At 35.9% G+C, this 12807-nt stretch overlaps 1 protein-coding gene across 1 annotated transcript; it reads right to left on the reverse strand.

Annotated features, from left to right (window-relative positions):
• Window positions 1–9372: 9372 nt before the first annotated feature.
• Window positions 9373–12507, reverse strand: LOC105257649 (UDP-glucuronosyltransferase 2B7). The gene is made up of 6 exons (XM_011268419.3): window positions 12391–12507; window positions 11656–12140; window positions 11172–11542; window positions 10808–11027; window positions 10507–10726; window positions 9373–10382 (listed from the first exon to the last, which is right to left on the reverse strand). Exons 2-6 carry the CDS (start codon window positions 12137–12139, stop codon window positions 10040–10042), a joined length of 1638 nt encoding a protein of 545 aa, XP_011266721.2. The 5' UTR covers window position 12140; window positions 12391–12507; the 3' UTR covers window positions 9373–10039.
• Between the last annotated feature and the right edge of the window lie 300 nt (window positions 12508–12807).

Here is a 12807-nt window from a genome sequence, read left to right on the forward strand (position 1 = left end):
GAGTTGCACGTTGATGTATTTTATACGAAGCATCTGACAGTTTAAACAATATTTGTTTTTACGACGTGACGCTATTCGATCAATCGATCATCATCGTACGTACATCGCGCAAAATCGTTTCCGACAATTTTACAATATTTTCGATCGTTATAAAGGCGTGTGACATGGTTGTAAGTAAACGGTTCGTTTCGCATAAACAGAGCGCGCGCGCGGATTGATATCATGCGAGAATAGCGAGTGAGCGAGCAAAAAGTTTCGATCGCGTTATGTACGAAGCGTTATACACGTCCATGGTATGCTCGTCGAAGCGATCATGCGTGCCGTCAAAAGAGTTAACTTAGACGTAGCCACGCACGACGTCACTGACGGCACGTTAATAAATCGGTCGATTTTTTTGCAGCCCTTTCTTTATGAGCGATCGTTCCTCCCTCTTTCGTGATCGTTCACGTCGTCCCATGCATCGCTTCACGGAAGTCTTTTTCAGCAAAATAAAAAAACTCGATATACGTTACCACCGATTACCCCGATATTGTTGCTCGTCGAAGCATCATAAAGCTATTCCCGACCGATTACTGTTCTCTCGCGTTGCATAGCTTTTTACGAACGCATTAAGAGGCTTCCTCTTTTACCGTCGTTCCTCTCTCTTTGCATCGCCTTCGTCATTTCGCAGGTGATAACGCTGCGGCAATCTCGGCCGACACTTTCTCGCGCGGGTTTCGTGCGTCGAGGGAAATATAATAATCCTAGGGTAGCGTCGGCATAAATCGCGTCCTGCCAAGCAGGATTTTATGAGCGATTTGGCGACTTCTTTCTGCGTTAGTTTTGAGAAAACAGGTAAATCGTTCTTTTATCTATTAAGTCTTAGTTCACATCATAATATTTTTTACATTATAATATCTTTCCATCCAAGTACGAATAAAAAAATTGTCTTGCACGCGAGAAAGTTGTAATAAAAGTTGCAATTAAAGCAGTTAAAAATTGTAATACTGAAAAATTAGAAAATAGAGATACTACTTGTCTCTTTTATAGGATAACCTATTTTCTGTTTTCCAATCACAATCTTTTTTAGTAATTTTTTTCTTAAGTTTAAACTGAAAGAAATATATCAACGCGAGAAATTGTGTGCGAGAAAAACATTTGCATCATAATCGACTTATGCTCAACGAATTAACAAGTATGAAAATCCGGCGATTTATAATACGTCGTGCGAGAAATATGGAGGCTTATACAGATTGATGGAACAGACGCGAAATGTGTTGCAAGTTTGCCTTAAATCTTCTCAACAGCGAGTAAAAGTCATGCACGTCGTAAAGTTGAGCGAGCATCGATAAAAGGGTGAAGATGAAATGCTTGCACATCGATTTGTTTGTTCTTCCCTAAGTGTCGGAATGCTCGGCAACCCTTCTGTCGCATCTCTGACGATCGCGTTTGATTCCTTTCGATCTTTTTTCTTTGCTACTTCCGATGGAATCCGATTGACATAAGAATCCTACTTAAATCTCCCGTTCGCGTCACTTTTTAGAATTCGTTTTTCTACGCTTACACCTCGCTTATTTCTCAGCAACGCATACAGATACGCTTTTCGTTCGCTTGCGCTTCAATCTTTTTACTTGATGTTAATAATGGCAAGCTGTTTTCTGACTGAACGATAAAAATTATAATCTTTCGTATAATGGTACAAGTTGATATGTATCACTTACAGGAGATACATGTTATTTAAAAAATGTCATTAATATTAAAGAGAAGTTAAAGTTCACAAAAACACATGGAATTCTAATATTTTCTTTTAAAAAAAATCGCATCTTGGTATCACAAATATTGATTGTATTTCATATGTATTTTCTATTTTTTATCTCTGTCACTTTATAACCTGACAAATCTACGATGTAGATAAATTTGGATTTGAATCGATTTCAAAATTATGTAGTTCCATTCATTAGAGGCATAAATATGCGTTGTATTCTTCATTGACATTGCATTTTGCGATCGCGACAATCCATTAATTTTACTCGTTTACAACGAACACGTGAAACCGTGCATCGTTTATACGGGCAATCCCGCAACCGCGAGCACCGATTCATCATCGACCCAAACATCGCACGGAACATTTCGCTCCATGCTGGTATTCCGAACGTGCACTTTCCGCGGAATTACACCATCCCTTCTTAAATCACCCACCCGGAAAGCGCGGGAACGAATTTCAGTTACCAGCCTTAGCAAATATTCGTTCAACATCGCCGACGCGCGATGCAACTGACAGCAAAAGCAGACGATTCCTAGAAACTTCTGCGAATCCTACCCACGTACCTCGTGGCTGTGGCACCTTGTGATTTCGCGATCTACCGTCTTCTTTTTGTTATGCTCGATGAAAATCGCCTAGCTTCGTATAAAGCTGCGGAAAAAAAAGTTTTGAGAAATGAAGGCCATTAAAACGACTTTTTTTTCGGAGAAACCTTTCTATAACGAAAGAAATCAAGAAGAATTATATGAAGATCGAGAGAGAGAGAGAGAGAGAGAGAGAGAGAGAGAGAGAATAACGCGAGCAAGGATTTTCGAAGATGAATATATTCAGCGCGACAATTAATCACAATCTCGTCGCACTTTGATTACTGCATAATTGACTGAGTCGTAATTAAGGTATGCGGACCTCGTCGCAGCTGTTAATTAAATGATGCCGTTAACATCATGGCTTGCGTGCACGTACCGAATTTCCGTTCTGAATCTAGTACGAATTTCAACGTCTCGCTGGGTCCGTTCGTGAAAGGTTATCGCGGGTGCTCCGCGCAGCAACGAAAGGGAGGAAAACGGTGGCAACCTCGATGGGAATAGTACGGGGTTATGAGTTCCAGCCAGAGTTGCGAATGAGTTATGTCTTCTCCGTGAACTTCACGCTCCGTCCAAGAAATTCCTATTCAATTTAACGTATCCCAATAGAGTATCTACTAATTTTCCCCTATATCTTACGAATTTCGTTTGCCCATTCGCGCTTTTCTGTCTGGCGTCCATCCTTCTTTTTGCTCGCCAACGAGCTTTTCCTGAAAGGTCCTTTCAGAACCGCTTCTTTTGTGCCGTTTTCGGTCGCTTTTTCGTACGAACCAAGGATAAAAAGCGTTTGCGCGAATAGGAGGTGCTTCTTCCGCAAAACTCTTTGGCTACCTCTTTATTCTAACCGTTTCTCGAAGCAGAGAGCGATTCACAGGAGAAGTGCGCTTTAGCAGATCTCTTATATAAGAAAACAATATGTTAACTCTAGTGTATTTTCTGTGATAATATAGGGACTGCCCTGTTAGATATGAGATTCATTCCGCCAAACGTATTAAAAAATAATGATATAATTAACAATGTGTAAGAAATGGAATATAATACATTTTCATTCTCTCTTTCTTTCAGCATGAAAATTTATTTATATAATTTAATTATTATTTTATCTTCCCTATAATATTTAAATAATTTTGAATTTGGGAATCCGTAAAATCTATATTAAATATAGCTTGTAAAATTTTATATACGAAAGGATGCACTCATTGATGGTGTCCTTTGCGATTTATCGTTGACATTAATGTCATCAAGAAATTCACAGCGAGACGAGATTAAATGTTTATTCTGTTAATTGCCCCGCTGCTGGAGTTCCCATCCACAGTAGAACAATTATTCGTCCGTCGATTGAAATTCTGCGGTCTTAGCCGAAAGGTAATTAACTTTTAATCGAGAAAGTTCAGTGGCTCCGGGTTACCCCCGTCTCCGAATTACTTCTTGCCTATTTCTCACCCTATCCTTCTCTCTCGTCGATTCCCTTCCCTCCTGGTTCCTCAGTTGGGTTCCTGCCACTCAACATGTCTAAACGTCTAATCGAGAAACGTGTGCTATGCGATATACCTCCGTTAATTTGGTAAAAATGATGTGTGATAATTAATGCTAATTTATCGTTAATTTATTAATTTGTTATTATTAATTGCAAGTATATGCTATAAAATACACGATTCAATCAATTTTCGATAAATTATCGATATAAATTATTGATATATCAAATTTATATACAGTTAACAAATGTTAAAATAACAGGATCAGTAACGATTGTATTAATTAAATGCCTTGCACTAATAGTCGAATCGATTCCTTAATGTCCGAACATAGTTTTGTTAAGGACAAGAATTTGACAATGATATCACCAACTTTCGCGATTCCACGCGATTAACTCGAAGATCAAAAATGCTACGGTACCTAGCTTACCGTAAATAACATTGCAGTCTACTTAAACTTTTTCAATTATTTTGATATCTTTTAACAGCAGTGATTCTGGCATAAATGGCGTTATCAGAATCGGAGGAGGAGCTCTCGTCTTCTTCGGTCGTCTTTCGCGAATCCCTCGACGATCCCGCTTTCACTCTTGACGAACGTTTCATAAATAAGTCTTTGTGCGACCCATCTGGAAATTGAATTGGAAAGTTCGTTTCACCCATACCGTGGGAAAGCTGAAAACGACCGCGGCGCGTGAATCAATGTGCTCGACCGGCAACGCCGTCAATTTTCAGGGCGATTTTTTCCTCCTCCTCGTGCCGGTCCATCATTATCGTGACGCGCTTCATTTATTCGCATTCAGCCAACTGAAATCTCATTTATTACCCGCATCCGTACCCGTATGCAATTTTGTATGATACTTCACCGCGCCTCGGTGCCACGTGATAATAGCCGGTCGGTTTTTTCAAAACCGCGACGTATCGTACGACGATCACGGCGTGATCGTGCACAAGATGCAACGTAATTTCTGGCGCATTCGGGAATAATGCTCGTTCACTTCGATTCGCCGTAGTAATACGCGGGATGATACTGCCATTATCATCAACACGGTTCGGCGTTTATTGTATTTGTCATCGATGCTGCATCGTACACCGCGACGATAATGCAATTCGCGATGCGGAAGCAACATCTCGCTACGTGATCTGTGTTTTGTTTGCGTTGCACTTGGCGATTAATGAAAATCAAACGTTCACGATGCGTTGTCGAGGGTGTTTCAGATTAACGTGCTTTAGATGAAATTGAAAAAATTTCTACGTTGACTTTACTAGTTTTAAAATGATATTAGTTTAATAAAAGATAATACAAATGACACAAGAGCCTGCTAATTGTAAGAGACATGTACCGTGTTTGAAGTTAAATAGGTACATTTTTTCCACAATTAATTGCTGAAAATTCCGAGAAGCGAATTACATAACATAGTTCTTTACCATGAAGAAGAGATTTGTGATTTATTAGTACAGCTACATTATCTGCGAGTTTCCGTACTAATATGGTCCGCAAAGCGCTTTCTTATTAGTCTATTTTATTTCATTCCATCTACAACGGCGAAGATTAAATGGATTCGCGCGGCAATTTGTGGATCGATAGATTTTAACGCACTTGGCAGACCTCGCCAAGCGGCATTGGACTGTTTCCAACCGGAGCGTTCTGGAAATGTAGTTAGCCCGGTACGTAATTGGTATTCTTGACGCAAAAATTCATTTACGAAATCACTGAGCGTAAAAGGAGAAATGGGAGATATCTCAAATAAAAAGCACGAGCATTTAATTTCGTAAGCTGCTCTAAATAAAAATCTTGATGCTTCGTTCAATTTTAATCCAGCTATCTCTCTCCCGCTTTTATTTACATTCAAGCATTCCCTTCCGACTAAATATTTGATGCGTATCTAATTAAAAAATATATCTCGCAATTGATCTAACAAAAAAAGAAATAACACAATCGAGAAATAGCAATTAATGGAAAGCTTAGTTATTCTGTATATAAATTCTATATCGCGATACAAATATGCCAAAGATTGACAATTAAGAGGAAAATAAAATATAAATGTTTTTTGTTATATATAAATAAATTTGCTATATATAAATAAAATGAATTTAAAAGAAAAACTTTATTATATAAATCAGTAACCTAAGCAACTCGGTTTTTCATTAATCGGGATAGTATATGCATTGTATATGTATCCATTTAAATGTGGTATAATCTTTAGTCAACAACTTTGAAGGTCGCTTTAAAATTAAAGAGACTTCCTTGATTTTTTAAATCTACATGTTAGACGAACGCAAGTCTTTATCATGCAGATGTAATTACGACCAGAATTTACCTTCGCCGCACTAATGCCAAGGTAAATATTTACGAACAAGTCGCGTCCGGAGAAATTCTTGGTCGCAAAAGAAGCTCTTCTTTTTTCTCAGAATCGATGTATTTTTGTCAAAAGTTATCTATACGTCTATCTTAATATTTGAATGTATTAGTAAGAAACTCTATTACATTTCTCTATTATTTCCAATTTTTTCCTAGTGAACGTTTTACAGACATTTTTTTCTTCATTTAACACCGCCTTTCCTTCTTTCTTTCAATCTTCTTTAGGTTATATTATTTTTTCATCGTAAGAAAATTGTAGAAATGAAATGACTCCTAAATGCAACAACTTCTCGTCGCTTTTTCACTCTCTCCTTTATTTTCTTTCGTTATTTACAGATTGAAGGTGCGTAATATCTCGTATACGCACACGGCTTGTGACAGGCGGCCTTGTCTGTAACTATCTGTAATTATACCGAACTTCGTGCCGCGACTGCAGAAACTTCCTATTCCGAGAACAAATTAAAATAAATCTCGAAGATAACGGCCGCTAGTCTGGTGGGCGAGAAAAATCTTGTTAGCCGCTATAAAGAGAAGTTTTTATAAAATGCTTTGCGAATATTCTGTACAAAGAGTAAACGGGGATGCATATTTAGCAATATTTATAATCTTTTTTTAACTTATTTAATCTTCTATCTTTTATATCTTCAGAAATTTCTTAATTCTGTATCTCATGTCTAAAAAATGTATGCACAGTTCGAATATTTATTTACAATTTATACGCATACACACGTACATCAAAATGCGACTAATTGTATATATATTTTTAAGTATTGTAATAGCGATTAACATTGTAGATTTTTAGACGATTAACACTCTAATACTGGAAAAAACTTATTCGTTAATTTAAACCTCAAAACTGAAGTCAAATCCGGCTTTCAGACTGAAGAGCGGATATACCTCGTTTTAGTTTGACTTATTACTGTTTCGCGCCCGGCGAGTTTGTAGCACGGAACGAGAAATAAAAATCCGGCTTAACGTTTCGAGCGGACTATTGGTTGCCCAGAGACAAATTTTTGCGCGATATTGGAATTCTTTTTCCTTCTTCCTCGTTCGGCTAATGCGATCTCGATAAAGAGAACAGAAGCAGCATTCGATCAAAGAGGGACGTGTCCCTTCGTCGGGTGGGAGGATGGGGTGCGCAATCAGGAATCCTTTCACTGCAACTTACAGAGATGTAGCCTCTCTCGCGTTGTATGCAAATCCATCTATACTTGATTATTTCGATTCATCGTCGATGGACTCATCGCCTGATCGAATCGATCTAACGAGGGAATCGGGAAGGGAGAAATATTACCACGAGTGTTGAAACGTTGCTTTATTGTTAATAAAAGTTCGCGAAACAATTGCATGGCCAGTAGAATTTAATTTTTTCGATTATTATTGTAACTGAAGAATTATTCTCAGAGAACTTCCGCGTTACATAAATAGACAACCAACTTATGCCTTTATAATTATATCAATGTATCATACTCAAGATGTTAAGACCATTTCTAATTTTTTACGCGATACGATTTCACTGATTGTGAAATTATCAGAAAATTGTTTTGAAATTAAGATCTTATTAAATTTGACATTTTAATTAAGTATCGTAATTTGCTAATCATCGTTATTTATTCGATAACATAAACATAACATATAACATAAATTGTTCTAAATTGCAGATTGCAACTGTGGCAGGAAGTACAGCCAAACAAAAGAATGATGATAGTAAGAGTATGTTATTCAAATTCAGAGATTGTCCGTAATTGGACAAACGTTTCACCTAATGGCATGATACCGTCGATGTGTTTTCTCGTTTGTGTCATGTGTACAAGATATCCGATTTTGCCGGAAATAGCGTGCAACATTTCGCATGATTGTCTTTTATTGGCGGCTGCGTCTACGGGAATATCGCATGCATTCGTATCAATGTTCTCTCATTGTGTGCATGTATGTGTATTTGCCATAGGAAATTGAAAATACTCCAAATTCCGTTGATGCGGCGAAACGTGATAACGTGTCTCTTGAATGCGAGAGTGATCCGCTTTCGGTAGCGACAAGCTGCTAAAGTAACGTCGAAACGACGCAATTGCGCGGGAGGCCCTATCGCCCTCATACCTATTTGTATTTTTAGTCGTTCCTGTGATGCACCACGTTCTTTATCGTTTCGCTCTACCGTCCGAATTTGTTGTGTTTTAAATAAAAGTCGGCACGCCTGAATAATGCGATCCGATACATTCATTGCCAAGGAAAGAATGCGCATCGATCAGTGCTGCAATGCTGAAAGTAGTAAAAGCTTAAACACGCTAATATATATGCCACGGTATATCGCATCTCCACCTTAATCTGATCCTCGCAACAAGAAATTAAATTCTGATGTATGGTGTAATCAAATGCTAATTTATTATTTTAATTCTGAATTTATTGCTATTATCAATTATCAGGAAATTGACATTAAAGATGAAACCATTGACTTAATGTATTATCCTCATCTTCAAAGAAACAGGTCATAAACAAAAAGATGCGAAAAATATCAGAAATAATTATTAATTAATTTTTCAGAGATTCAAAATAAATAAATCAGAAATGTTTCCTACAATACTCGTATCAAACTTCTAATCAGTAGCCTGATTAGTCAATGTTTCGCTTCTGAGACAGAGATAGTATAGCGTATGCGCGACTATGTTACAACGGGCGATGAATGCCATAGTTATCTGTACTGTGTGTACGAGTATACGTATTCGCGATTCGCATAGGTTTCACACAGGCACTTGAAATGGCCGTAGATATGTATTCCGCCCGATGGCAAAGGGGTCTCCTAATTGTTGCTGCAATGTTCATAGAATACGTGTGCTCGGTCGGCGGCATTTGGCCCTGTGTACGTGCGCGATGTTAGCATCGTATACATTATCGCGCTATACATTCCTTGGGTCGAATATACGTGTTAATGGATCCTTGCACTCTGAATTAGGTCCATCTGCCAAATGGACGTGCGAACCGGCGGCAAAGGGAGCCTCATTAACCTGATATTCGAAACACATCGGTCATGTTAACAATAACATGTGACACTTAATGTCATTTCCGAAACCAATTGAATTTTGAATTTCTACGAAATCATAAGCGTATTTAGAAAATATAGGATTAAATATAGGATGATTGTTCATGATATATTTATATATTTATATATCATATATTTATATATTATTCGAGAGAATATTATTATCTGCATTTCTACTAATTAGCAATATTTTTCGAATTATTATACAAAGTTATTTTATACCTATGATTTTGTAATTCTGTTGTTCAATTAGCATAGTTACATATTTGAAATTTTTTTTATATTGTCTATCTTCAGCGCACATGCATACTTATATATAAATTTGAAAGTAAGATCGTGCACATTATACATTATATAATCCCTCGTAATATTCTCACTTCCTCTTTTTTTCTTTCCTCTTATTTTTTCCAGCCTCCTCTCTTTTTGCTTTCTGTCTCATAATTCCATGAATACGCACAAATGAACATAATGGATCTTGGGATGCAATTTCGTACGTTCACAAAACCCATTTCGCTCAACTACCAGTTTTATACTGACAGTATTCGCCCCTGTGCCAAAATTTGCTCTCTCTCGCTTTTTCCTTGGTTTCCTCTCTTCCCTATTTTTCGTATAAATGAGCAATGTAAAATCCACAAGTGCACAAGTGCTCGAGAGATAAAAGAGGTCTATTTTCGCAATTATTTTACATATTTTCGGTATTTTATTTATTTTTTATAAAAGCATAGTCATGTTTCTTAAATCGCTTAACGCTTGTCATAGTTCAAACAAAAAGAATGTCGGAAAATTTCGATATAATAACGATTTACACATTCTTTAATTAATTTCTTAATTCACAAAATTTGATTATGTAGATTTAATTTTTTTTGTCGTAAACATTTTAAGCTCTAAGCATGATTTAAATAGATTATGTAATCGATTGTTTATATCATAATATTTATAGAAAAACTTTAAACCCCTTCCTACAATAGCTAAGAGAGCACATAAAACTAAGAATAATATTATCGACAGGAATACAATGATATCTAAATCGAATTGTTGATACCACGCGGTATCGACTCCATTGAAACGTAAATGAGGTGCACCATTGTGACGCATTACAAACTCAATCCACCATATAGCATTCTCTAAGCTTTCGTAAGGCTTGTCTTTTGTGAGAGCACGTAACTCCAACATTTTATTTTTGTATCTACAAACAAAGTATTAAATGTACGATAATTAATATATATATAAATATTTATATTATTATTATTTTCTATTCGTAAGATGTTATTATTAGACACACATGCATAAATAATTGACATTGCAATTACCGCTTATCACCGGCGATTTCCAGTATAGTGTCTCGCAGTTCCGGCGTCGTAAGCTGGACTATATCCAGGTGTTTTGCTACTCCCAGAGAAACCATTTTCATAACTTGATACACCTGATCGAAGACAAATGGTATTCCTATGAGCGGGACGGCATAATGAACCGCTTCTTCGGTACTCTGCAATCCGCCTTGATAAATGAAGAGCTTGATGTTCGGATGAGCTACGAAAATAAGAAGGAAAAAAAGGATTAAATAATCTCAATATTAATTACTATAACTCTGGCTTGTCCATTTTAATTTACCGAGTACACCCTGTTGCGGGATCCATTTTGAAATAAAAACATTAGAAGGTACATGAAAATCGTCGCTTTCGAATTTCCATAGTACTTTGTAAGGTAAGTTGGCAAAGGCATTGGTAAACACCTCCAGCATTCCCTTCGGCAATAATTTACTTTTCACGTTTGTTCCCAGACTCATATAAATGAAGCCATTTACTGCGCCATCCAAGAAGTCTTTTAAATTCTACAGAAGGGAAATTTTATAAAAGAATATATTCATCAGATATTTGCTCAGATAAAATATCATAATTTCTTTAGATAAAATATGTGAGAATGATCGATAATAAGTAAAAAAGTTTGATACTGATTGTTAAAAAAATATATGTACTTTCGGTAACAACGGCGGTGTCTTTTTGATGTGTAATCCACTGAAATATACAATATTAGGTATCTCGGGTCTCGCATATGCTAGCACTGGTTCTTGATTAATTAAAATAAGACTCATGTTCTTTGCAACGTCGATGATATTCGGTATATCTTTGCCGAAATACTTTTCGGCAATTTGTTGTTGCTTGAATGCAAATGTATTAAACCAAGACTGTATGAGCCACCAAGTTTTTATAAAATTTTTTAACCGTTTCCAAAATGGAATATTCAAGCCTGTATCATTTTCGAGCTCCCAATTAGATGGATGCGATGGTAGCACAGGACTGCCGAAATTGAAACGGTGGCAGTTTTGCAAATCCATAGACATAATACCTGCGATTATAAAACTCATTAAGCGATTCATTATCTGCATCTATTACACATACATCCTATATAATTCAAAATAATTAAGTAATAATGAATTTTATCCATTAATTTTATCTTACCTATTAAAGGAACATGAAATCTGTGCGCCAGCATATAAATTGCAGGAGTCATAATCATTTCAGCTATCACCGCATCAAATTGTACATTCGTTTCATTCGCATAATATTTCAATAAATCAGGATGACTAAGAACATCTTCCGCGATATCATGGCCCAATTTCAATAATCTTGTTTTTAATCCTCCCAATTGCGTGAGATTCCAACGAGTCTGACTCAAATCAGTATCATCGATTTTTTCATATACAAAACCGAAGTCTATTTCCTTATAGTTGATTAGGCTAGAATCGTTTAAAATGTTTGGGGTCAATGTTACTATCTCGTGACCCCGTTTATTCAAAGCGAGACACAGTGCCCGAAATACTATCTGATGACTATAAGATGGGGCTGGAGTAATGATCAATAATCTCTTACTGCATGTTAAATTGCTCATAGTCAAAATCCATAGGATCATAATAATCGACGAGGTAGCGGTAATCAACCTCATTCTATGAACAATAAGGAAAAGAAGAATATAGATATATTCATATATTTAGTATATCGATTAGCATAATTAATTACATATATCTATATTTTCTACAGCCTTCTAAAATATTCATACATATGTATGTACATAAGTATTGATAGTAACTATTTTTTTTATTTGCACATAAAATTATTTAACTATAAAAAATATAAATCGTATTGTCTAAGTCCTATAAAGTAATATTTGATCAAACCAGATTATGTATTACTTACATATTGATATTGAAGATATGTTATAATGTCTTCTAACCTCCACAATAATAATCACAATAAAATTAGTTTGAAAAAAATGAGATTGTTTCAAAAAACTTTTAAATTAATTTTATCACATAAAATAATTGTTATACAATATTAACAATTATTTAAAACATAGTTTCTGCTGAAGAGACGCGGTCAGACTGAACCTCGCCAACAAAGCAAACATGTTATGTAGATTTCTTCGGTATGTGATAATTTGCATTAACTTGCATAATCTTTACAAGCATCGAATGTAAACGTAACCAGTTAGATATATACTCGACCTTGAAGAAAAATATGAGATTATTATTTAATAAAAAAAATTGCAATAATTAATATAATGATTACAAAAATATAATGATTACAAGAATAATTATATTGGATAATTAAAAT

The sequence above is a fragment of the Camponotus floridanus genome, unplaced genomic scaffold (genome assembly GCF_003227725.1).
Source record: "Camponotus floridanus strain SB8 unplaced genomic scaffold, Cflo_v7.5 scaffold46, whole genome shotgun sequence".
NCBI lineage: Eukaryota > Metazoa > Arthropoda > Insecta > Hymenoptera > Formicidae > Camponotus > Camponotus floridanus.